This window comes from Heloderma suspectum, chromosome 13 (assembly GCF_057233095.1).
Source record: "Heloderma suspectum isolate Gila_16-S chromosome 13, 16-S_ref, whole genome shotgun sequence".
Lineage (NCBI taxonomy): Eukaryota > Metazoa > Chordata > Lepidosauria > Squamata > Helodermatidae > Heloderma > Heloderma suspectum.
In genome coordinates, this window is record NC_139470.1 from 16,134,871 (window position 1) to 16,161,645 (window position 26,775).

The following is a 26,775-nucleotide window of genomic DNA, read 5'->3' on the forward strand; positions in this document are numbered from 1 at the left end:
CCCACAGCACTGTGATAAGCCAGGATGTCTTGAATTACCCGTAGTTTCCTATTATGTCTGAACCAGGAAACAGTGGTTACCAGATTTGGAACAAGCCAGGATCTTAAACCATGATTTGAAGTTGGTTAAAGAATCCTCGCTTGTTCCGAACCTGGTAACCATAACTCCCCAGTTCAGATGTAATAGGAAATTGATTATTTGAAGACGTACATGGTTAATTGTGGCATGCCAAGAAGGGAGGAGGAAAGAGGTGGCACAAGGATGGGGCATGTACACACAAGTCTTGTTCATATCTTGACTTATTAATTGAGAGATATACATTGGAATCAGGCTTGCGCTTGCCCTCCAAACCAGAACTGGAAACCAGTTTCAAACGATAGCTTCCAATTCTGGTTCAGATGAACACAGGCAAGCTATCATTTGCCAATTCAGGATGTAATGGCAAACTATGATTTGCCACAAATCATGAAGTCAGGCACAGAATCGGAGCACCCAAAAAACGAGGGGGAGGAGGGAACACTCAAGCCCAAGGCTCAGTCACCTAATGCTCAAACCATGGTTTGGTGTTACATGTGGACCAGGTCCGTTGAGTTAGTCTTCTCTGTAAACAGCACTCCCATTCATCCAGCCTTCTTATTCACATGTCTTGGAAGCTGTTGAGGAACATAGCACTGGGTTCAAAGGGTGGTAGTTGGAAAGCCAAGTTGTCCAGCCACTGAGAAAAAAGACAAGCATTTCTCATGGAGGGCCACCTTGGGAATATGCCAAGTGCTGCAAAGCTGTTGTTAATTTTCATAGGGTTGGGCTCTAGACAAACTTGGTTTCACTTGGGTCCCATTGTTAAGTTCCATCAAAGGAATGTGAAATGCGAGTAACTTTGGCTGCAGTCCTGTATTCCCTTTGAACTCCATGTGGGCCTAGTTCTGAGTAGAGATTGTGCTGCTGGTCTGGATCCAATCCAAAATCTACTTGCATGATCATTAGTCTAATTTGCGTTACCAAATTATGAGGTCAAGCTGCAGTGCTTTGCATTTTAACAGTGCTATGTTTTCAAAACAGTTTCTGTAACCATGTGGGCTAGAGCCTTATAAAAAAACCAGGGAGTCTCAGGATTCTATTGGATTCTATGCAGGCTGCACAGAAATGCCTTGGCCGATTGTTGTTCATCACAGAATTAGTTCCCCATCCCCACCTCTGACATCGCCTTGTGGTGAGAGCTATCCAGGTTGTTCCAAGAAAGGTCAGTGCAGTTCTTGGGCATGTACAAACCAATTCAACCAACCCATTAACGTGAAAAGCCAGTGACATGGACGATAAGCTCCATTTCTCATTGACTGATTTCGACAGGATGAATCCCAGCTGTTCGTTTTTCTCTGTCTTTGTGACTGGCTTTGTGGATTTAATCTTTCCCAAGAGAGTAGGGCGGAGCGGTTGGGGGGAGATTGCTTGGAACTCGCTGGTGGGTTTCTTGTTGTCATTGTGTGCGTGGTTTCTTCCTTGAGATCCAAGTATCTCCTTTTCGGAACCTTTTTCTCTTACCTTGTGACTTACATTGCTCATCAGTAACACAGAAATCACTTCCATATATATATATATATATATATACACACACACACACACACACACACACGAATTGCCACCCTGAATCAACAGGGTGCAGAATGTGTGAGATAGATTCTTCTCTCTACTGTGACAGCTGAGTATCTAAGAAAGCTACTAGTCCTGATGGCTATGTGCTACCTCCAGTATTGGAGGCAGCATGCCTATGTACACCTGTTGCTGGGGAACATGGGCAGGAGGGTGCTGTTGCACTCATGTCCTGCTTGCGGGTTTCCCGTGGGCAGCTGGTTGGCCACCGTGTGAACAGAATGCTGGACTAGATGGACCCTTGTCCTGATCCAGCAGGGCTCTTCTGATGTACTGGATCAGTCCAAAGGCTTATTTAGTTCAGCATTCTGTTCCCACCGTGACCAACCAGCTGCCTGCGGGAAATGCATAAGCAGGACATGAGTGCAACAGCACCCTCCTGCCTATATTCCTCAGCAACTGGTGTACAGAGGCATACTGCCTCTGATATATTGCTGGTAATATATTGCCATCATGACGGGTAGCCATTCATAGCTTTTTCCTCCAGGAATTTGTCTACCCGCCTTTTAAAGTCATCCAGATTGGTGGCCATAGCTACATCTGTGGTAGCTAATTCCATAGTTTAACTCTGCGCTGCATGAAGAGGTCCTTCCTTTTCTCTGTCCTGAATCTCCCACCAATCAGCTTCATGGGAGGACTCCACTGGGTCCTAGTATTTTGAGAGACGGAGAAAAATGTCTCCCTATCCACATTCTCCACACCATGCCTAATTTTGTACAGCTCTATCATGTCTCCCCTTACCCTCCTTTTTTCCAAGCTAAACAATCCCAGCTGTTGTAACCTTCCCTCATAGGGGAGATGCTCCAGGGCAGAAGGCAGGACTGAAAGAAATGTGTGAGCTGAGGCCCATTTCCATGGTTTGGAGCAGAGATGTTGAACCTCTTTCAGCCTGAGGCTGAATTCAATTTTGGAGAAGCCTTCAAGGGCCACATTCCAGTTGTGGGCTGAAAACAAGATGGGGTGGGGCAAAAAGCGGGGTGGGGGCAGAGCAAAAATGCCAGTTTTAGCTTCAAGCTCTTACTGCCAGGAGCGAAGCCTTAGGAGAGGCATTTCAATGGGAAATGGCACACAGAAGCCAGGAAACCACCAAACATGCAGCAGCAAGGGGGACGGGGTGGGGCCAGGGGAAGGGTCATGGTCATAGGGCAAAGCCCAGAGGCCCTGATTAGGATCCCATCTGCACCCCTAGTTTGGAGGATTGTCTGAACAGATGAAGCATATCTTTTGTCTGCTTTATTGAAATGGCTGCAGATTGTTTACAGGCACTCGTAATGCTCCCAGAATGTTTTGTAACTGGAATAAATATGTATGGGGAAGGGCCATAGCTGAGCACCTCCTTTGCATGGAGAATGGCCCAGATTTAATCCCTGCCATGCTAGGTAGAGCTGGAAAAGGCTCCTGTCTGAAAATCAATCGGGTGGGCAACTTGTGGTCCTCCAGATGTTTTGGCCTACAACTCCCCAGATCCCTCTCTGTTGGCTATGCTGGTTAGGGCTGATGGGAGCTGTAGGCCAAAACATCTAGAGGGCCACTAGTGGCCCACCCCTGGTGTAGACAGCACTGAGCTTAGATGGCCCCATTGGTCTGACTTGGTATAAAGCAGCTCCGGTGGGTTGTAATAATAAAGACCTGTATGTCAAGCACGTTTTACCTTTGTATTTTTATTTAATTCTTCCTGCACGACGAGCTGCATTGTCAAGTAGTTTGGGGTGGAGAGCGATATCCTGGAAATAAGGCAACCATTTTTCTAGAGCGGCAACCAGAGACACTTTTGAGGAGCTGTTCTGTTTACGCTGTGTGTAGAAGAGCAAATATTTTGAACTCTCTACTTCCGCCTTCCCCCAACCTGGTGGCCTCCAGATATGTTGGCCCTAGGGATGGGCGAAGGAGCCATGTTCAAGATTGCAAGGATTCTCCAGACATCGTCTTGCCGCTTGTTTCGTGTCTGATCCCTGCTGGCGTTTGCGATCACTGTTCGGTTTGCACGAATGGGAAACTCACAGAAACTGAGCAGCGATCGAATGGGAGATTTGAGCAAACCTCCCCAAATTTGCGCAGGTTTCCTCCATAGATTAAAACGGGGCTGATTCAGTCTACTAAGGAAATTTGCACAAATTAAGGAATTTGCACATATGGAACTGGGAATCAGGAATGAGACAAACGCAAGCACATGTTCAACCATTTGTGACTATTTACAGTGGACACGTGCTTGTGTTTGGAGCTTCGAACGGGGCATGCTCACATGCTTTGCAAGCAAAAATGAAAATCTGTTGCTCCCCTAGTTGGACCATAAGTCTCATCATCCCCAGCCAGCATGGCCAATGGCCATATTGGCAGGGGATGATGGTGCCTGTAGGCCAACACATCTGGAGGACACCAGATTGGTGCATCTTTGAAATAAAAAATGCCCTTGGCTATATAAATAAGAACTTAAGCCTTAATCTCTATGGAAGACCAAAAAGTTATCCGATAATACACCTTAGAGCATGGAGCACTTTGCTTTGCGTCACTTCCCCTGGGCTGCTCGGCCATTTCATTTATGTTTTTATTTACTACATTTCTGTACTGCGCAATAGCCACAACTCTTTCCCAACACGAGTGGCAGAACTGAGACCCCCTTGGCATTTGATACTAAGAAAAGGGTTAAACGTGCTGGAAATGGTTTCCTCTTCCAACCCAGCAACTTCATCAGTTTACCCAACAAAATGGAGTGTTGGTTTTTTTGTTTTTGCTTTGCTTTGGAGCTTTGTTTTGATAAATCCCATATGTTGAAGCATCGCCTCAATCCCCATCGGGTATAACCCTGCCAGCGCCCTCCACGGAGACGGAAGAGGCTTGAGAAATTGTCTCCAGGGCTTTGGCCAGCCGTCAAGTCCTTAACCTTTGGAACCAGGCCGACGCGACTAATGTGTCTTTGTGAGTTTAGGGATCGCCGAAGACTGTTCTCTCTAGGGTGGTGGTGGTGTTACAGTCTGATTGTGTGGGACGCTTGTACATCTTGTTATATTGAGTTGAAGAGATGTTTTAAGAACTCCAGAGGTTTGGGAGGCTGGGCTTTCCCAGCAATGGATGTATGCAACACTGTCATGGATGTGCTATAGAAATGAGAGTCAAGGGATCGTGTCGCAAGTGATGAGAAACAACCTCTCTCTGACTGAGACTCTACAGCTCTGCGGAGAGAAGTTTTCAGTCTGTGGGCCCAATCCAGCCCTCTACAGTCTAGGGTGCCACTACCAGGCAGAGTAGGCAACACTGGGTTAGATGGACCTGGTATAAGGCAGCTTCCTATGTTCCTAAGTGCCCTTAACCACTGTGTGCATCCAATTTAACACACCTTTCCCACTCTAAGGGTGTAGCCATCTGGAGAAAGCCAGTATGAAAGCTAAGAACATGTTGGGGCTTTTGAACCCTGGAATTGGAGTTAACTAAGCTTCTCTAGACATCCTAGAGCTTTTCACAAACCTGGAGATGGAGTCCATTTGATCTTAATGGAGGGAATACGGAATGGATTCTTACTTTCGAAATCGAAGCTGATATGGCTAACAGCCAATAAAAATGCAACATTAAGTTTCATACTCGGTTGCTGCTTTCAGAATTCCGCTTGGGGCACACGCAGGAGAATGGATGAGGTTTCACCTTGGATGCGCTAAGTGTGTTTAGCTGGGTTTATCATTCTTAATACAGATGTTGAGAGAGATTGGAACCGAAAGGTTAAGTGTTATCCTGCAGGTTTTGATAATCTCAGCTGTTATTTTCATCGCAGCGTTAAAAACGAATCTGTGGGCAGGTTGATGGGAGGTGGAGAGTACTGCATGGCATTTTCTCTCTCAGAAAGAAAAGAAAGAAAGAAAAGCATCTGCCACATTGCGTGCTAACTTTTTCTCTTGGCTCTGCCTGGGCCGGAAAAAGGGGAAACTAGAAAAGCCCCCATTAGCTGCCCATTTGCCCAAACTTCCAGACTTCTTTCTCAGAGCACAAAGAAATACAACAGTAGGAAGTTGTTTCACATCCGAGCCAAGATAAGGTCTGGGAGGTTTATTATTTTTGGTGCCTGATAGCATCGAGGCCGGGGAACAGAGGGCAGAGAAAGGAACAGCAGATCTGCGTCCCACGGGGATGGCAGGAGGGAGGACAGACAGATAACTCAGTGCCGACAGCTTCAGTCAGTGCTCCCAAAGGAAGTGTCAGTTTCGCTGGCTGAAATTAATCCACAGACGTCCTCACAGAGGTATTCAGATCTGACATTGTGGGGGCGGGGGGGACCTGGCTTTTATGGCAGATGGATAATACTGTGAATCATATGTTTATTTATAATTAGATCCCCCATTGAGGATCCAGGTTTTCCTTTTGTTTAATAATTTCCTACATTGACATCAAAGGCCTGAAGTGGTTTTATTCTTGTTTTTAGAATGCAAACGCATTTCCCATTTTTGCTTTGCTGCCGCTCGAAATATTCACATCAAACACATAGCGGTGGCCCCCTCTCCCTCCGCCCCGCCATCCACAGAGAGAATGAGCTTCTTATGTCCTTTCCTATAAACGCCCTCAAAAAATGGATACAAACTTCTCAAAGTCAGAGGGATGTCTTCCTCATTTAGATTTCTACTTCGAATTTCCCTCTGCGTGACACCCTTGGTTTTCCTGGCAATCACCAAGGGTTGCCTGGAATAGCTTGTTTCTGTTTGTCGCTTTGCAAGATTAACTTGTTATTGATAGTGTGGAAATGCTTCAGGGCCTCTCTCAGTGGGGCCTATGATCCAAAACTTGGCAGGGGCATGGAGGGCGTCTATAAGTTTTGCACGGATACAGGGCGGTATCCAACGATGTCATTCTACAAACTCAGATGGCGCTAGCGGAGCTGTGCTGAATCTTTCCGTGGAGTAAGTGGTTGCCCATTACAGTTGTGCAACTGGTTGTGCAAGGCGTAATGCAATGGGTTGCAAAGGAGTTATACATAACTGTTGCACAACGGGTCGCACAAGCATAATGCACAACCACTGGCACAACCACATTTGTGCAAACATAACTTTAGTTGGATTCTTCTTTTGCGCATAGTTCAGAACTTAGTTTCTGCTAGTGCAATGTCATTTGCACTAACGGAATGACATAGCGGAACGTCACTTGCACTAACAGAACGACATAGTTGGAATCCGAAGGCAAGAAGGAGGAGAGCCCTCAGGGAAGAGCACCAAACAAATCAATGGACTCTCAATATAACAAAGATGAGAATATGATTGAAACAGATGAAAAGTATAGATATATGCACAACAAACAACCAGCTATAACAGGTAGAAATACAAAGTCTCAAAAAGCCGAGGAACATTATCAGAAAAATACAGCAAAATGTGGTGACAATACAATAAACACCCCCCCCCCTCAACCCACACAGTGTGGCAAGAATATAGACATGACAATATTGAAAACACAGAGTCAGAATAGATAATGGGAGATTGACCAACTTGGGGAATGAAAATGGTGTGATATCTACCATAAAAGAATGAATAATTCAAACAAAAAAATAATAGTGAACATGAATCATACGTATCTACCTTGCAAATAATTATAATTCAAAATGTCCCTTATTAACTATAGCAAATATACTCATACAAAAGTAAGATGGTGATGATTTATTGCATTTATATCCTGCCTTTTTTCTCCTTAAGGAACCCAAGGTGGCTTACATGACCCTCCTCCGTTTCATCCTCACAACAACCCTGTGAGGTGGGTTGGGCTGAGAGTCTGTGACTGGCCCGAAGTCACCCGGCGAGCTTCCATGGCCGAGTGGGGACTAGAACCCGGGTCTCCCAACTCCTGGTCCAGCACTCTCGCCACTACACCACACTGGCTTCCATGGCTGAGTGGGGACTTTACCCATACAGAATAGAATTTAGTTATGAGTCATACCGTTAGACAGGTGGTAATGATAGTCAGCAGTAGTGAGTTGACGACAATTCCAGAATTTACTGTCATTTCTGTACTTCATCAGAAGAGGGAGCTTTTGTTACGGGAGAGGGAGGGTTGTTGTCACAACTTCACTGGTTCACTCGGTGGTGTAGTGAGCTCACAGGGCTGCAGCTCCGGTACTTTTTCATACGCAGGAACACTGACATTATCTGTCCCCCCTGTCTTGGAATCCCCTGCTCTCCCTGCACTTAGCTGCCATCCGCACAGTACCCGGGGGAAGTGAATTTTCCCAACAACGATATACTGTTCCCCGTTGTAGTGCAAAGCATTTTGCGGTGACTTGGTCTCAAATGGGCAATCAAGACCTGTGCCTAGTGGAGATGAAAGAACTGCTCTGAGTGGACATGAAAACTGCTGCAGCTGTGTTGTTTATTTTATTTATTTATTTATTTCATTCCTATACCACCGAATAGCCGAAGCTCTCTGGGCAGTTCACAGAAATTTAAACCACAAAGCGCAGCGTAAAACAGTATAAAATATGAAAGCTGGAAACCACAATATAGCAGGACAACCAGAATAAAACCTAGCAGCAATGCAGAGATTTAAAATACAGATTTAAAACCCCAGAACTAAAAGACGAGGAAGCTAAAATGCTAAAATACTGGGAGAATAAAAAGGTCTTCACCTGGCGCCGGAAGGAGTACAATGTAGGTGCCAGGCGGACTCTCTAGGGAACTCATTCCACAGCCGGGGGTCACAGTGGAAAAGTCCCTCTTCCTGGTAGCCACCCACCTCACTTCCTTTGGCAGGGGCTCACGAAGATGACCCTATGTTCATCCGCTGAGGATGATCTTAGGGTCTGGGCAGGCACATATGGGAGGAGGTGATTCTTCAGATAACCTGGCCCCAAAGTAGGTAAGGGCTTTGAATGTTAATCCCAGCACTTTGAATTGGCCCCGAAATGGGCTGGCAGCCATGCAGCTGGAAAAGTACTGGCATAATGTGATTTAATTGGCCAGTCCCTGCTAACAATCTTGCTGCCCTATTTTGGACTAGCTGAAGTTTCCGGACTGTTTTCAAAGGCAGCCCCATGTATAATGCATTGCAGTAATCCAGACGAGAGGTTATCAGGGCATGGATATTGACATGGAGGAACCCAGCACCCTGAATTCTCAGACTCTCCATGGGGGCTTGTCTATAGCAACTGTCATGATGAGCGTCTGCACTTCAACATTTAATGCTACTCCACTGGGTTCCACCTCCTTCTCCAACATGTTCCAGGACCTCTTGTTGAGTGACAGTCTGGACAGCCATGGACAGCCATGGAACGATTCATGAGACCCTATTTGCATGTGCCACTTAGGGCACATATCACGTATTCTCTTTCTCGGCCAATTGCATTGCACTTAGGTCAGCCTTCCCCAACCTGGTGCCCTCCAGATGTCTTGGACTACAACTCCCAGAACCCAGTAGTCATGATGGGAGTTGTAGTCCAACACTCCTGCAGAGCTCCAGGTTCGGGAAAGCTGACCTAGAATTTAGAAACTGTGATGGAGGGTTGGGTGCTTTAGAAGTAAACTGCAAAAATCTTACAGCTCTCTTTCTCTTTCCTTAAGGCCGAGCCCCTGACACCAAAACCCTTAATTTGGAGTCTGCTGGAGTGAAAATAAACTCTGAGACGGGAAAGATCATTGTTGATGCAGGAGAAGCTACTTCTGTTCCTCACATTTATGCGATTGGAGACATAACAGAGGTAGACGTCTACATAAACTTTTTGACAATAACAGGAAACCTTCCTTTGTTGCTGGTTAATAACCAGTGCCCATTTATCGTCACGCCATAGTATATATATGTCAGTGTTCTCTGCTTTTTTTTCTTACCATTTTGGAGAACTACAGTATTTATGCCAATCACCCAGAGCAGTAATTTCCTCCGTACGCAACACCTCTGCATTAGAGATTATTACTGATCCTTATCAGGCAACATGTAATGTGGCAGTTTCTGGCAGTGATGCCTTCTTATCTATCCAATATTCCAATATCAGTTCTGTCTCTAAAATAAACAGGTTTTGCTGCCCACAGAAGCCAAATTCAAAGAAGCCCAACTCCTAAGACTGCGCATGCTGGGTGTTTGAATACAAAACCACACTAGTGACCAGTAATGGGACAGAACTTCCTCTGCCCCTTTTCGTTCCTTTGGACCCTAAGATGCAACTTTTTCAATGACCCAAGTGGCTTGTTGACCCACTTTCAATGGATCAATGGTTTGACTCAATATAAGTCAGCTTCTTAGGTTTCTCTTTGTTCCCCTCGCCCATGTTGTTTTTAAAGTATTTATATACCACTTTTCAAAATTAATTTACACACACTACACACAGAATGTCTTGATGTCATGTTGTGGCTGAGAGACTGAGCTATGAATCCGGAAGTCCCCCGTTCGAATCTCGCCTTTGCTGTGAACTCACTAGGTGGCCTTAGAAAAGTCTCTCTCATTCTCTCTCTCTCCCCCAACCTCAGCCCCTCCATCTGCAAAATGGAGGTCATGACAATATTGACTTACCTGATGCGGTTGTTGAAAGGATTATAACTAGATAATGTTTGTGAAACACTTGAAAGTGCTATGCAAATGTTAGTTTAATTCTGTGTTGTATTGTTTATTATTTATCCATAGCACAAAAGCCTTTACAAATACAAGTTACATTACAGCTATATATAACATAAACCCAAAGCGAAAATATCGAATAATGAATACCTAAAAATAGAATCCAGGGGGCTATACAAAAAAATAGAAAATAAGAAAGTAAAAATGCTAAGATCAGGCCCCAATAAAACAGAATAACCGTACAAACATTAAAACAAGTTCATTAAAAACTGGCGCTGAGAATAAAAAACAGTGTCATATAACAGAAATATACCAAACGAACAAACTGGACAAGCTCATGCAGCTTTATGTTATAATAAATGATCTCCTTGGCAATTCACAGCAGATGTCATTAAGAAGTTACAGCAAATTTTTTGAGCTGCTACTGCAAAAGATACGACCCTCATTGTAATAAATTTGTTATAGTCTGCCAGTAGATTACAAATGATTTCCACAGGAGACCTGCCAGTGATACTTTTCAGGAGATCCCCCCGCCCCAAAAGTGGGTCCTATGTTCCTCATACAAGGGGCAATGAAGAAAATAATGTACTATATCCTGTACTTCCCCAGAGCCACAAATACAGGTCCTCTGGGCCAAAGGGATCCCTTTGTACTTCCCATCCAAATAAGCAGTCAGCATGGTTTGAAAACGAAGGGCTGCAAAAGCCTTTCTGAATTTAATACTGATGATGATAAATAGAACAGTTAAAACAAAACAAACAAAACCGAATGAAAGACTAACATTGACTAACCTTTTGTCTAACCTCAAAGGCTAGACAAAAGGGCCAACAGTGGGAATGGGCACATTCCGTTTCAGGGAGGGCATTCTACATTGTGGGAGCAACTACAAAGCAGGCCCTGCTCCACACAGGATGGGGACCGTGTGGCCCGTGGGCCAAAACCATCTCTTCTGAGGTCTCCAGATGTCCTCACCCACTTTCCTCCAACTGACCATTGTTTGATGACTTCCTGGTTTTTGTGCAGTTTTGCCCCCAGTTCTAAAAGGTTGAAACGCCTCTCTTAAAGCTACAATATGCTGGTATTGTTTGATTTTTTTGGCCCCACCCCTTTTGCCTTTGGCCCCACCCACCACTGGAATGCAGCCCCCAAGAGCTTCTCCAAAATGGAATCCAGCCCTCAGGCTGAAAGAGGTTAGACACCCCTGTCCTAATAGATGCCTGTGTTGCATCATTCTAAACTGGAACCTGTATAGGGCCTCCCTAGATGATATCTACACCTGGCAGGGCTTGTACAAGAGGTGAGGCTCCTCCAGAATTCATTGCTTTAAAATGAGAACGATGCTTCTCGAAATGTTGCTTAGGGGGCTGAATTCCGCATTAGGTGCTGCAACCTCTGCTTTGGTGTAGCTTTCAAAAACCGCTTCTTCTTACACCCTCTAAGAAAAGCATAATGCACCATCTGTTATGATGGTGAACCACCCAGAGAGCTTCGGCTATTGGGCAGTATAGAAATGAAATAAATGAATGAATGAATGCATGACTACATGAATAATCCCGGTGCCTTACTAGCCGCAACGTATAATTTTTAACAGTTCTCGTGCAAGATGCATCATTGAAATGTATTGGATGATGAGAGTCTCGAGCAATTCAGATTGCCGATAATCAAACAGGATAGTCCCACGCATGAGCGCAAAGTGAGAGTTTGCGTCAGTTGTTTACTTGGGGAAGTCTTATAGCCATTGTTTTACAGAAAAAACCCAGCATATATCTGCAGGGATGTTTTAGTAATTAGCTGGTGTTGTGTGTGTGTGTTTTTAATGGAATGCTTGCCAGAAGCTTTTGCAATTTTATCTCTTTCTCCGATCTCCTGTTCAGTTCTGGAATGCCAAAATAACATCTGTATTTCCTGCCCCAGAAACCACATTTCAGGCAAACATGTGTTGGGGTGAGGGAACAGCAACTTTTGGCTGGCAAAGAACGTTAACAGAAGATCTTGAATGTTAGTTCAGAAGAGAGATAACAGTTGTTTGCTTAAACAGGGGATTAATCCCAAACTGCAATATGGGACTTGCTTCCAACTTTTATTTTTGTTTTTACACTTATATTCATATACTCCCATCTTTCGCTGTCCCCCTTTAGGGCAAGGGTGTTGAACCTCTGTCAGCCCAAGAGCCGAATTCCATTCTGGAGAAGCTCTCGGAAGCCGCATTCCATTGGTGGGTGGGGCTGAAGGCAAAAGGGATGGGGCCACCAGGTTGGAGGGCTTGAACCTCAGCCACCCAGACCATATCTGGGGTCCCAATCTCCTTTCCTCCAACCACTGATTGTTTGGTGAGTTCCCAACCTGAGAGCATATCCGAAATTGGATGCAGCCTTCAGGTTGAAAGTGGTTCAACATTCCTGCTTTAAGGCATCGGGTTTGTGCCCTGTAGGATTGAGAACCTTGAGAACCCACAGTTTGTTGTTGGGTTGTTCAGGGTGGTTAACAAGCCACCCTGTGGAAAATGTCCTGGGTTCAGTCAACCCACAGTTCAATTAACAAACCTCGGTTCAACAACAACCCACACTCAACCACTGAGTGTGGGTTAGTGTGTTGTGTGAACCCAGTCACTGCCTTTTTTAACATTTGAAAAGATCTCTTGTTGGTTTTCACTAGCATAGTCTAGCTTTTCCCTCTGATTTCCTGCTTCTTCTCAACCCCTCCTTCATCAGTGTACTTCAGCTTGCAGAGCTGGAGATGTGTGATGATGTCTAAAGGCAACTTGGAGTGAGGGCAAAGTTTCCTGCCTTCACTCAGCTGGGTTCTGTGGGTAGAAGGAAAAAGGGGGGGATGGCAGGGAGCACCACTAGGGAGTGCAATTGCTGCTGCCGTCAGGATTCTGCACGGGTGGCAGCTGCAAAAAAAAACAACGGTTAGCCGGGGGGGGGGGGCACGTTGGGACATCCCCCCCCATGGTGTCCTCTTTTTTTTAAGCCATTTCAGCTCACCCCTACTTTTCTTGTCTTTTTCTCAGGGGCGCCCTGAACTAACACCTACAGCAATTGCTGCGGGAAAATTGCTGGCTCGGCGGATATTCAGCCAGTCTGCGGAACTAATGGATTACGACAATGTGAGTCGTTTTGAAACTTTTTCTTCCGTAGCCTTTGAAATTAAAGGAATCATTGCAAAAAAAAAATGTTTTTTACATTATTGTTTTTACTTAAAGGTCTTCCTGCCAGTAACTGAGCTTTAGGAGAGGCATTTCTCCTAAGGGGGGTGGGGGGGCTGCAGAAAAGCTAGGAAACCATCAAGCGGTTGAGGAAAAGGGGATCAGAGCAGGGAAAGGGTGTGTGGCCCTATGGGGCTGGTTGGGGATCCCAGATGGGCCAAATGTGGCCCCCAGGTGGGCTGTGCTGCAAAAAACCCTGTGCTAAAACATAAGAGATGTTCTCCCCTGTGGGTCAAATAGCACCTTGCAGCGGGATTCAGACTGGAAAAGCACTATGTGGGAAAGTTAAACTCTCCTCCCCGGGTGCCAGGTCGAGGGCTCATGCAGCTGCTTTGAACCAGGGGTGGGGGGGTTGGCATACTATCTGTCAAGGCCAAGCTGAAAGAGGCTGTGAGGGATGTGCTAGGAGTTGGAGTAGAAGCAAACACCCCAGAGGCAGAAAGACTTAGTTGCTCTCTCACGACCCCAGTCCAAATGGGACATCTTTTCTGGCTAAATGGCCAGCTTGAATGGGCAGGGCCAATCCAGAGCCAGAGAAGGCTTCACTGGCCAGGAAGAAGTTCCAAGATGCGCAGTTCCGGAACTTTTGCACAGAACTGAAGGTTCCCGGTTCTAGCCCCAGCAGCATCTGATAGTATCCTGTTTGCAGATCTCCTCCTGTTTCCCGGCCTAGTTTAGCCCAGTTGTAGGGGTTCGAAGACAAGGGGGGCATTTTGATCTTTTTTCACTCCAGAATAACATTATTGCCTTGTTGTACAGGTGCCCACAACCGTTTTCACTCCCCTGGAATATGGCTGCGTAGGTCTCTTGGAAGAAGAAGCGGCGGGCCGATTTGGATCGGATAATATAGAGGTATGCTACAGCCCTGATTTGGGGTAGTCAGTGACCAGCAGAGCTGATCAAAATGGGCACGTTTTGTGGGAAAGCGGCATACAAATTTATTTATTATTACATGTATTAAACGCCTCATAAAATGAATTTCTCTAGGTGTTTTACAACAACGCTATAAAAAATAAATTCACCCCCCAAAATGCTATAAAACTAATAAACATGCTAACACAGCATAAAAGACAATATCAGGTATAGGAGGTAAAACCATTGCAGCGAAGATAACAAAACACAAGAATACCAAAATATTTTTAAAGACTTTAAACGGCTTTTATTATTATTATTTAAAATATCTCTTGGCTGCTTTGGGGGGCAGGAGCCCTCCCAAGGCGAAGGCAATGTACAACATAATAAAAACCGATGCATTATTAAAAATGGTAAAAACACAATAAAAACAGCAAAAGCAGCAAATATTCTAAAGAAGAGACCGCAAACATCTTCAAACATGTTTAAAAGTCTGGGAGGAAAATCTTATCCCAGTGCTGAGAAAATGGCCAGGTGAGCGTCCCTTGGGAGAGCACCCAGTGAGGAAGAGGAGGAGGTAGCTTGCTCTGCCGCAGTGCGAAGGTTGGCTGGTTTGAGCATTCTCAGTCCTTGAGGTAATTCCTGTTGCTTTATAGACGCTTAGGTGGGAAATTAATTCAGGGCAGGCTTGCAGGATCCATTTTGTTTTCGGGTAGGTCCACCAAGTGGAGTCAGGTGCAAAACGGTGGCTCAGGGGGTGGAGCCCTTCTCCTGTTGCACCGCATGAGCCCTAGACTGACTCACCCTGGGATCTCCAATGTGGTTTCCATAGGCCCCATTCTGCCCCCAGACACCTCTCTTGGTGCCTGCCAGGCTTTCTGCCCCCCCCCCCCCCGGTTTGTATTTTAATTCTTAAGATTTTTAAAAATAAAGTAAAGTACTGCTCTCCAGCGCCATCTTTATTAGCACTACTTCTTGGGCAAGTTACTTTTCTTTTACCCTCACCAGTTTGCCTTCTGGGAAAATGAGTGCTTTGTGACCGGCCATGCCCACCATGGCAGCCATTTTATGAATGGGCAAGCCCCCTCCTCCATGGCAGCCATTTTGTGGAAACACCCACAACACTCTTTCGAAATTCCACATGTGCGCAACGACCCAAAATGGTTGGGAACCTCTGTGCACCCTCACCTCTTGGGAAAGACCAGCTGACAATTAGTGGTTTGGGCTCCCCCATCCCTGCAAAATTGGACATGGGCCTCTGTGTCACCTGGGCACTTTTTCCGGCAATGTGTATTTATCTGATAAAGTGCTGATTTGTCTTAACAGAACACCAACTCTAAACAGTTATGCATTCAAAAGGCAGGCACTTAATTTGATAGTAATTGTCTGATGTTCCCTTTCTTTCAGGTGTACCATGCATTTTATAAGCCGTTGGAATTTACTGTGGCCGAAAGAAACGCACCTCAGTGTTACATAAAAGTAAGTGAGCATTGCTAATGTTTGACTTCCATTCATGGGATTAATGCTCAATATCAGGGGTGGGGAAGCTTCTTTTTTTTGTCAAAGGCCACATTTCCTCAGGGGTAATCTCTCAAGGGCTGGTCACGGGCAGGGGCTAAGCCTGCAATGGGTGGGAACAGAATCAAGGTGGATGAGACCACCCCTTTTCTCTCTTTCTGCCACCCCTTTTCTCTCTCTCTCCCTCTTTCCATGGTTGGAGGGACAGATCACTCTTGCCAGAGGTCTAAACTGATTGCTTTCAACGGCATTTGAAATTAGGCCCAGGGTTTCTTCCAGGTTGCCCACCCCTGCTCTAAATCTTTCAGACTAAGACTTGGTTTTGCTGGAGAGCCAATTTCAGAAAATAGTGCAGGTGGGTGGACCAAGTCTCGACTCCCAGTCTCCCAATGCTATCATGTCCTGTTGTTACTATGGTTGTCCGTCGCTGGGAAACCCAGCTCTCTTTTGGCTCAGCAGAGTTCTGCGGATGTACGACTCGCTTTGCATCTGCGAGCCGAGCTGCGGGCTGTTTGCTGAACTCCGGGAACTTCTTTGCACTTTTGGGGGGACGTTTCTGCAATTTGCATAAATTCGGCCATCATTTGTGCAGATTTGGCCGTAATGTGCACAGATTGCAGAACTTACCCCCCAAAATGTGCAAAATACCCTGAAAATCCACAAACAGGCCTGACTTGCTGCAAATCGAGTCGGGTGCCAAAACGAAGTCTGGGGAGCCGAGCCTAGGAAAACCCGTCAAAAACCAACATCCCTAATTGTTACATATGGTTCTCATCTACAGGCCTCCTTTGTGTCTGCTTTTGCAGCTGGAAGCTCCATGCACAGACACACGGGAACTAGGGAAGGGCCATAGCAGAAGGTTCAATTCCTGGCATCTCCAGTTCAAAAGATCTTGGGTAGCAGGTGATAAGAAAACCCATAGTCTCTGCCTGAGACCCTGGAGAGCCGCTGCCCATCGGTGTAGATAATCCTGGGCTGGTGGGACAAGCCGTCTGACCTGGTGCAAAGCAGCTGCATCTGTCCTATGATCTGGCTTTGGACCTGGAGCCATCAGTTCCTGAACTCTACTCACAATGATGCATTGAAAACAAGGGCAGTCTGTTGGTACCATTTTCTTTACCAGAGATGATGGAATCTGTTTCTGATTCATGGATGTTTGTTCACCATATGGCTCGACATTTTCATTCTTGGTCGAGAACTTGACCACTTCAGAGGTAGCAACTTCCAAGCTATCAACTGATTAAGAGCCCTTTCAAAAACCCCTTTGGTTTTGTTTCTAAAATGGGGGCATGGCAGAAATCCATACATATATGCATAAAACATATTAAAGCTCCATTTTTCAGGATGCACCCAGAATGTGCCTATGTGGTGCACGCATGGAATGATAGCACATATGCATCCCTGGGCTCCAGGGTGCTATGTAAACAGGGCCTGTTGCAGAATGTGTTTCACATCACCCTAATTCAAGCGATTTCCCCCCACTCTCTTTTAACGTTCCTCTTTCGCTCGTGGATTACTTTCAGATGGTGTGTTTGCGTGAGGGAGAACAGCGAATCCTGGGCCTTCATTTTATTGGCCCAAATGCTGGCGAAGTTATTCAAGGATTTGCCCTTGGAATCAAGTAAGTATAAAGAATGTTTTTTCCTTTTCTTTTTTCTCTGGTTGAACTAAAGCCTGCTCTTTTAAGTTACTTTAAGATTACAAAAGATCGTGGTTTAATTTTTTGGCAGTGATAAAAAAACAGCTTGTGTTTTTGCTTTCTTTTATGTCCCACTTCCTATATTTTCATTAAAAATATGGCTACTCTTTATTAATAAATATTCAGCTTAGTGACGGACAGACCGGATTTTTGTATTATGTTTATGAAATAGGCTCCTTGGCAAACTGTTTGGTCAACATCCCCCCCCCCCCCAATTCAACATCCAGCCACTAACACTTCAAAGTATGATATAGGGAAGGTTCTCCAAGTTTCTGTTCTGAGGACCATAAATAGCACATTCAGAAGCCTTTCTTTAAAAGAGAGAATGAGTGAGTAAAAGCTTGTTTTGATTATGTTTCATGAGGAGGCCTCTCTTTGATACAGACGGAATCCTGAAAGCTTCAGAAGACAGCTTAGTTTCCTTTTTCTGTTCAAATCTGCTCCTATGATTCCTCCCCATCCCTGCCCTCTGCAACAGCAGGATCTGTTGAACACATCAGACTAGCCACAATTCCCTCTTTAAGCGGACAAGGAAAGTGTGAGACATCTGATAGAAACACTTCTGCTTCAGAACATCTAGGGGTCATGTTCAAGACCAACAAAAGAAAAGTTCTTCTTTACACAATGAGTCAATGACGAATGAGTACATTCCAGACACAACATAATCATTATTATTCTATTTGCTGTTACCCTAACTTTTTGGATTTTGTGTTTTTAATTTATTGTACACCACCCGGATATCTGTCAATGTGGAGTGGCTGATAAACTCTATGATATATTAAATAAATAACTAGTGAATGTATGGACATCGCTGGCACCAGACTCCACAGTGGTCACTGGTTTAGCTCAAGGGTGGCCAGATTTCAGGTTTACAGGATCTACTTTTCATTTTTCTTTTGCCAGATCCCCAAGATCTACCAACAGGACCCGAATGAAAAATAGTGGTTTAAGGGCCAGAAATAATGAACAGGGTACCTCTCAGCACATGCCCAGCCCAGGAATTTGTTTTCAGTAACAGAACTGAGCTCACAGTCCTTTCACCCACAAAGCCACTCCTGATGTCCATCCGCCCCGCCCCAGCACTTTTTCATTTCAGGGGGCTGAAAGAGGTTCAACATTCCTGCTGCGGGAGTCGGGCCACCACAAAAAAGGCCTTATCTCTTGTGCCCCACAACCTAATAGATCTTACTGGCAGGCACAGTAGCAGAACCCATGTCCAAGGGCTGGCAGAGTGAGGCAGTCACCTCAAGCAGCAGATTTGGGGTATCGTGAACAGGCAGCAAATTGTTAGTTATTTACTTTGATGTTATTGTAGTTCTACCGCCAGGAGTGGGGAGAAGTGCTTATGGGAGTTTCTGCCTCATGTACCAAAATAACTTGGCTGACTTTGGATACTATGCACCTTACTTGGGTAGGTGGGAGAGGTACCATTTGCTGCTCTGCCTCAGGCAACAAAGCGTATTGGGCTGTCCCTGCCCGTGTCTGATCTTGGGGCCCAGGCAGGTTCATTGAAGTGCAAGCATCCCTTCCAATAACCTGTTCCCAAGCTATTTAGGGGCTGACAGGTAGGGATGTTGGAGAATTTCTCCACGAATCTCCAGGAGGCCGAATGCCAATGCATTCGGCCCCCCGAAATTGGTGGAGAAACGGTCTGCCACCCCCCCGGGATGGGACTTACCTTGTGCGAATGTCCCTGGCGGCGGCGGCTCCCAGCGGTGGTTCGGCGGCGGCGGCCGGTCTCCCAACCGGCTGCCGCCGCCGCCATTTCCAAGTAAAAAAACAAACAAACAACAAACGTGATAGGCTACGTAAATCTTTACGTAGCCTATCATGGCTAGATTTTAAAAATACACCGTGATAGACTACGTAAATGTTTACGTAGCCTATCACGACTGACTTTGGGGGGAAAAAAGCGCGTACGCAAATGGCAGCGCCCATGGGTGCCGCCATTTGCGTTCCTTATTTGGGCACGTGTAGTCTACGTAGACATTTACGTAGACTACGTAGACTACACGTGCCCAAATAAGGAACGCAAATGGCGGCGCCCATGGGCGCCACCATTTGCATACGCACTTTTTTTTTTTCTTTTCCAAAGTCAGCCGTGATGGGCTATGTAAACATTTACGTAAACATTTATGTAGCCTATCACAGCTGACTTCAGGGACGCAAACGGCGGCGGCTACGGCCGCCGCCATTTGTGTCCTGGCAGGAGAAGAGGTTTCGTGGCCGGAGGGATGGGGCGCCTCCCCCCCGGCCAGAATTTCGGCGGGGAGGGATGGGACACCTCCCCCCCGCCCAGAATTTCGGGGGGAGGGATGGAGTGCCTCCTCCCCACCGCGAAGCAAGCTGCGGGATCAGGTAAGGGACTTTCGTCCATCCCTACTGACAGGTGAGCACTTTACATTGGGCCTGGAAACATACCGGCAACCAGCACAGCTGATACAGAATCACTGTTAGGTGCTCCGATCACCTCTCCCTTGCAAGCAACCATTAAACAACCATTATCCCTTACGGATAAATGTTTCCCCACAAAACGCTGGGCTGGTTTGATTTAATTTGGCTGTTTCCATCATCTCAAGGGGTGACGCGGCGTCCTATATTTGGGTTGAATGTTCCTTTTCCTTGTCATTCCTCCCCTCTACTGGTCAAATGGGGTAAGGCATAAGGAATGAAGTTGACTTCTGCATATCCGATGATTAGATGGGGATTGTAGTCTTTCTCCCCCAATTATCTTAAAATGGCTCAGATTTGGCAGGAGAATGGCTCAAAACCCCTTCCCATTCTGTGCCGGTGGGAAAAGCAGATTCCATAGCCTCAATGCCCTCACTTCTAAAAAATAACAGTGTGGTGATCTAAGAGCATTGCAGATGTCATTACTCGGCTGTGTAGAACCGTTATGCTTTTCTTTGGGAAATCAAACCAAATGGAAAACAGACTGGGTTAAGATGGCACATGTGGGAGAGCGCTTCAGAAAACACAGATGTGTGTGTGTGTGTGTGTGTGTGTGTTTCTTACATATGTTTTACAGTCCATTAATTGCTAGCAGTGCATTTCAGTGGGCTGAAAGAGGTTCAACATGCCTGCTGTAGGGTATTCCATAAGGATGTGGCCACCACAGAAAAGGCCTTATCTCTTGTGGCCCACAACCTAATAGATCTTACTGGCAGGCACATTGGCAGAACATCCATGTCCAGGGCTGGTAAGGCCAGCTCTGGCCAAAAAAAAAAAAGATCTTTTGGGGAGCATGTGTTTTATCCCAAATATCTAGCGCAAAAGAAATACATGGAACTTGATCAGCATTCTCCCTTGCCCGGGGGTATTTAAAACATTGTAGCTGATGGTTAAAAGAATTAAGGCCAAACAGTGGTGTTAGGATGTTATTCTACCTTATGCTTCATGAACCTGAAATACAGACAATAGGCCAAGAACTTAATACCCAATTTCATAATGCCTTTATATAAATCTGTGATGCGACCACACTTGGAATACTGTGTATAGTTCTGTTCACCACACCTCAGAAAGGATATTGTAGATCTGGAAAAGGTGCAGAAAAGGGCAACCAAAATGATCAAGGAGCTGGAGTAACTCCCCTATGAAGAAAAGTTACGACATGTGGGGTTGTTTAGCTTAGAAAAGAGGTAAGAGGAGACATGATAGAGGTATATAAAACTGTACATGGAGTGCAGAAAGTGGATAGAGAGAAAAACCTCTCCCTCTTTCATAATTCTAAAACCTGGGGTTATCCCATGAAGTTGAAAGGTGAGAGATTCAGTTCACTCCACCCATGGCATTACTGAATAATCCCTTTAAATAGTCATTTCCCATTCTCTACTAATTTTTAAAGGGCCCTGCCAGCGGTGAACAGGAAGTGACTAATTGAAGGGCTAATTCAGAAATGCTGCAGCAGAGAAGCCTCAGTAGTGCTTGGACAGCCCACACTGGGCAGGCTGGCACTGCAATTGCATTTGAACTTCGAACAATCACCACAGTTATTCTCCATGGTTTTGTGACCCCCTTCTTCTGTAGATGTGGAGCTACCTATTCGCAAATGATGGCGACAGTTGGGATTCACCCCACTTGCGCTGAGGAAGTCACCAAGTTGCATATCACGAAGCGGTCAGGTGCCGACCCCACCGTCACTGGCTGCTGAGGTTAGCTGCCATCCCTGGATAGCAACTGGAAGAGCACTTGGCAGAAGAAATCCAAAGAAAGAGAGGGAGGGAGCCGCTGAAACACCAGAAGCTGCAGGTCTGTGATATTAATCTTCCTTTCTAGCTCTCACTACATTCCAACTTTAAGACTATTCAGCTCCATGGAGCTGGAGCCAGTGTCAAGGATAGGCATGGTTAGGCACTATGAAGGTTCAAGACCTACAGAAGCAAAGGAAAAAACAGTCAGGCTTAAATGCCTGGGGTTTTTTTGTTGAGAGGGGGTATCCCTGAGAGGAGTAGTTTCATTTCCCTGGTTAAGTTTCAGTTTCATTTCCCCAGTCAAGTTTCGTTTCTTCAGGGTTGAAACGGTACTTTCAGTTTTGAGGGAGGAGAGTATATAAAGAGAGCGAGAGAGCCAGGAAGAGCAGAGTCGGGGAGACCAGAGCCTGAAGAGGGAGCAGGAAGAAGCAGCCTGGAGAAGTCTAAGCGCAACTAGGGTAAAGGAAGTTGCGTTTTGCAGCTTTTATTTTCTCTTAATGACTTTTGTATCACTCAGCTCTATTGTGTAAATACCTTTAGTTGTGATTTCCTTGCTTTAATTTACCAGTAAACTGTTGTGGTTAAACCCTGTGTCTAGAGTGTCAATCACCCCACGCCTACAGCCTAAACCCCATGCTATTGGGAAGGGGAAAGTAAAAGAAGGAAGGTGGGACTCTTAAGGAGGCAAGAGATCCTTAAGGATTGCTCAGGGGGTCCAGGTCATAAGTGGAGCCTTGCAGGCATGTACCAAAGGCCCACTTCCCAGCAGGGCCCAACTGGCAAGAGGCCGCTGGAGTTGCTCCTCCTCTTCACTTGTACAACCTGCTTGTTCACCTGCCTCTTGCTCAGGCCCAGACAGCTGTGATGGTGAGGAGGAGCAGCAGACACCGCTGCCAACTTTCTCACTAGATGTCTGCTTGTCAGCCAGGCAGGTGGCCACAGTAATGAGAAAGAGGAGGAGGTGCAAGAGCAGACAGCAACAATGGCAGTGAGAAGACAGAGGCACTGAGGGACGGGGCCCATTGAGGGTGTCTTGCCCAAGGACCTTCAAGAACCTGGAGCCGGCACAGCACAGGGCACACACAGAACCAGTCCCAGCATGCTTTCCCAGCTGGCCATGCTGGCTGGGAATGAGTCGCAGTCCGACACATCTGGACAGCACCAGTTTGGGGAAGGCAGTGCCATGAGCATAGTTCAACCACAGAACTGGCTACCACAATATGTCGTGGTGGCCAGCAACGTAGATGGCTTTAATCAGGGATTAGACACATTCATTTATTTTTTAAAAAAATTCCTTGTAGCCCACCTGTAAGAGTGGGAGCCTCTCAACATGCTGTCCATTAAGAAAGAAGAAATTTGGCAATAAAAAATATAGCAGTCAAGGAAAACAATGAACACCGGCAGTAAAACAACCAAAATCCAGTTCACAAAATAAACATTATAACTTCAACCATCAGCCTAAAAATACAACACAGGGGAAAGCCAACAAAGACCAGGGGGCTCTCAGAGATTTCCTAAAAGGCCTACAAAGAAGGGGGCAGATTAATCCTGCCCAATGGAAAAACCTCCCAATGGAAGAGGGAATGGAATGGAGTATCTGGGGAAAGGGTATGGCTGGCTGGAACCCTGAACAGGAGCACTCCACACTGCGACATGTTGTTGCAGGTCCTGCTTGTAGGAACCTTTGAGCAAACAGGGATTGCCTCTGCATTTTCCTAGTCATTGCGATTGTTTTCCCTAGTTGTGAACGGCTTCTGATTTCCATCTTGGCCAGGAGGTGGAGATGCTGTCTAACATGAGGCTAGACGGATGCCTCATTTCTTTCTCTTTGTTGAGCAAAAACAATTAAGTGGGCAGCATCCTAAAGTCGAAGTACCGTCTCCCCCCCCCCCGCCCAAATCTCCGCTGTGCCCTTTGACAAGGCAATTATTGTCAGTGCCTTGATCAGAATGACTGCTGACTTAGGCTGCGATCCTATGCATGTTGAGACAGAAAAAAGTCTTACAACTCTCAGCATGGCCCAGCCAGCCAAGCCTGAATGTGTTTATTTCCTATGAGATGGAAGGGTCTTGTCACACATCAAAAGACCGGCCCCTGGTCACCCCAAAGTGCAAAATCCTATAAGATCAATAAAACCAGTGTAAGATCGGCAGCATATTATAACTGTTCTAAGGGTTGTGTCCAATGGGTTTTTTATTTATTTTTTATTTATTAAATTTATTAATCGCCCATCTGGCTGGTCACCCAGTTGTATCCAGTGTTAGTCCCATTCATTTCAGTGGATCTACTCCAAGTAGAAGTAACATAATAATAGAACCTGGGGTCATCCCATGAAGCTGACTGGTAGGAGATTCAGGACAGATAAAAGAAAGGACTCCTTCACACAGGGCATAGCTAGACTATGGAATTCACTTCCACAAGACGTAGTGATGGTCACCAATTTGGATGGCTTTAAAGGGGGGTTAGACTAATTCCTGGAGGAGAAGGCTATCAACGGCTACTAGTCCTGATGGCTATACGCTACCTCTGGTGTCAGAGGCAGGATGCCTATGTACACCAGTTGCTGGGGAACATGGGCGGGGGGGGTTGCTGTTGCGTTCATGCCCTGCTTGAGGGTTCCTGCTCAACAGCTGGTTGGCCACCATGTGAACAGCATGCTGGACTAGATGGACCCTTGGTCTGATCCAGCAGGCCTCCGCATATGTTCTTATTGGATAATCCTATAAGGTCAGGATAAGATCGGCAACAGCATATTACCCCTGTACTAAGGGTTGTGTCCAATGGGTTGTATCCAATGTTCGGCCCATTCATTTCAATGGATGTGGCCTGAAATGGTTCCCCCTCTTCCACAGCCTCAGAACTCTAGTGCCAGATTTCCACATTATTCTGCTGCATGTGTCGACCCAAGCCCTGGGTAGTGCTGGACTCTTTTTTGCTCTTAAAAAAAAAAGACTATTGTTACAGGTCAGGCATATAGATCATAATCTATATGCCTGCAGTCTGCAGGAACCTAGGAAACTGCTGAATACTGAGTCAGACTGCGCTGGCTCCAGCTTTGGAGGGCCCTTGGGTGAGACACCCTCCATGGGCCCCTCTTGCTCCGTGAGTCTGCCTTCTCACCACCATTGTCGCCAGCAGCTATTGCTCTGCCTCATCTTTCTCGTCATTGCCACCACCTGCTTGCTTGACAGGCAGAGAGCCGATGTACGTGTAGGTAATGGCATCTCCTGCTCACCACCACCGTTGCCTGGGCTAGAGCAAGAGGCAGATGGACAAGCAGGTTGCAGTGGTGCAGAGGTGGAGCAACTCCAGGGAGCTCTTATCAGAAGGCCCCTGCTGGAGTGTGGGCCCTTGGCAGGTGCCCAACTATGCCTACCCTTGGAGCCAGCCCTTGAATCGGACCAGTGTCAACACTGATTGGCAGCGGCTCTCCAGGATTTCAGGCAGGATTCTTTCCTATGCCTATCAGGAGATGCCAAGAATCAAACCTGGGACGTTCTACATGTAAAGCAGGGTCTCTACCCCTGAGCTATGGCCCCTCCTTTGCCTCTTCTGTGTGTGTGTTGGGGAGGGGGGGTTGGTTGAAGAGTTGAATGGAGCCTCTCCTTGACAGAACATGGATCTGGCAGTCCCAGTTCCTTTTGCCTTGCCATTTAGCAGTCTGTAAGGAAGTGACCCCTTGTATTGTTTAGTAAAGTTTCTGCTCTCCTTTGCTCTTGCTGTTTAATGCCTCCGGTAGTTTGTGTTCCAGCTCCGAATGGGCCAATGCTCTGTGAAGATAAATCCATTTTCCTCTCCTCTCATGAGGCCGGCAAGCAAACGGATGGTTCCGGTGGCGGCCGACACAGTGGGAAACTGTACACAATGACATGAAGGGTGTGAAGCTAATCCACAGCATCACTTTCTTAAAGCCGCTCCTTTTAACTGATCCCTCTCTGTCGCAAGAGTTCATTTCTGTCATTTCAGCATTGCAAGACAGACTCCACCAATGCTCTTTGCAAGCTGATCCTGCATCTGGAATTCCTGCGCAACTGAAGTCGTCATTGCTGATGAGACTCTTCCCCTGCTCCTCCTTCAGCCCTATCCATACACGTAAATCTAGATTTACGTTGATGGGCTGGAACTGTTGGATAGATGGAAACGGAAGGGATTTTCTCCCTCTTCTGATGGATTCTGCCTCATGCTCTCCAGGGATGGCCTTTTTGTAACCATATCGGCCAGGCCAACATTGACTAGAACGGTCTGATTGATGGTGTGGATTATTTCTTGTGCGTGCAAAGCTGAAACAAAAAAAAATGCAGCTGGGCCGGCTGCCCCACTGGGTGCCAGCTAATGACGGCTTGTGTATTAAACCAAATGTTGGGGTAGACAAGTCTGAAGATCTGCTGGCTCCGTCTTCACTGCACATGATCCTGTTTTATGTGTTTATTGTGGAAAGCCTTGTGGAAAAATAAAGAGCAGCTTTTTCCACCTATGGTGGCTCCAGTTAATTCGTGGTGGCTTTTTTTTAGGTTGTGGCGGCGGGGAGATGTCGGTAATAAAGTGCACTTTTCTGATGCAGTGGAGTCAACAGACGTTTACCCCACCCCCTGTCCTGCTTTGGCTGAACCAGACTCAGCATTAGGTCAAATTATGGGGCAGTCCAAAAGATAAGGCAACAACGCAGGCAAATGGTCACACACAAAAGTTCCAGCCCAGTATGGGATCAGGCAGAGTCAGGAGAGGTCCAGATACAAGCAAAGGTCAAAGCACAGTTAAGCAGTCAGTTGCCATACACAGTCCAGAAGCAGGGACAAACAGGAGTCCAAGGGTCAGTAGCACAGAAGGCCAATCACAAGGCAAAGCACAGGAGCTGATGGATAATGTTGTTCCAGAATTGGCTAGGATAACACTGAAGGCCTGTATAGCCAGAGCTTTCTGAGCCCCACCCAGGGCTCAACTCCAGTGCATTATAGGCCCTCTGGCAAAAGTCCTAACCAGGAGCGGAGGACATTGCTCCCAAGGATCCCTCTTTCGTAATTGAGTGATCCTTCTCAGAGGAGCCCTATTGGCCTTCCTCTTGAGGCAGCAAAGGTCTTGGGAGCTAGGTCTTTGCCCAGCCTTTGCCTCAGAGGTAGGGATGTCAGAAAAATCCGCAACAGAACCAAATGAGTTCA

General features: G+C 46.3%; 1 protein-coding gene across 8 annotated transcripts in view; it reads left to right on the forward strand.

Moving 5' to 3' along the window:
- The window catches only part of TXNRD2 (thioredoxin reductase 2), a 64,090-nt gene extending 37,982 nt beyond the window's left edge, over nt 1-26,108 (forward strand). For 3 of the 8 annotated variants that reach the window (XM_084820518.1, XM_084820521.1, XM_084820522.1), the window contains 7 exons: nt 9,168-9,304; nt 13,166-13,261; nt 14,120-14,212; nt 15,620-15,691; nt 17,254-17,351; nt 21,456-21,677; nt 25,371-26,107. In XM_084820518.1, the coding sequence (XP_084676644.1) occupies nt 9,168-9,304; nt 13,166-13,261; nt 14,120-14,212; nt 15,620-15,691; nt 17,254-17,351; nt 21,456-21,585 (626 nt within the window). In that variant the 3' untranslated portion in view covers nt 21,586-21,677; nt 25,371-26,107. Of the gene's footprint in view, nt 1-9,167; nt 9,305-13,165; nt 13,262-14,119; nt 14,213-15,619; nt 15,692-17,253; nt 17,352-21,455; nt 21,678-21,938; nt 22,078-25,358 lie in introns of all 8 variants that reach the window. The other 5 variants (XM_084820519.1, XM_084820524.1, XM_084820517.1 and 2 more) reach the window with 3 other exon arrangements.
- The last annotated feature ends 667 nt before the right edge of the window (nt 26,109-26,775 follow it).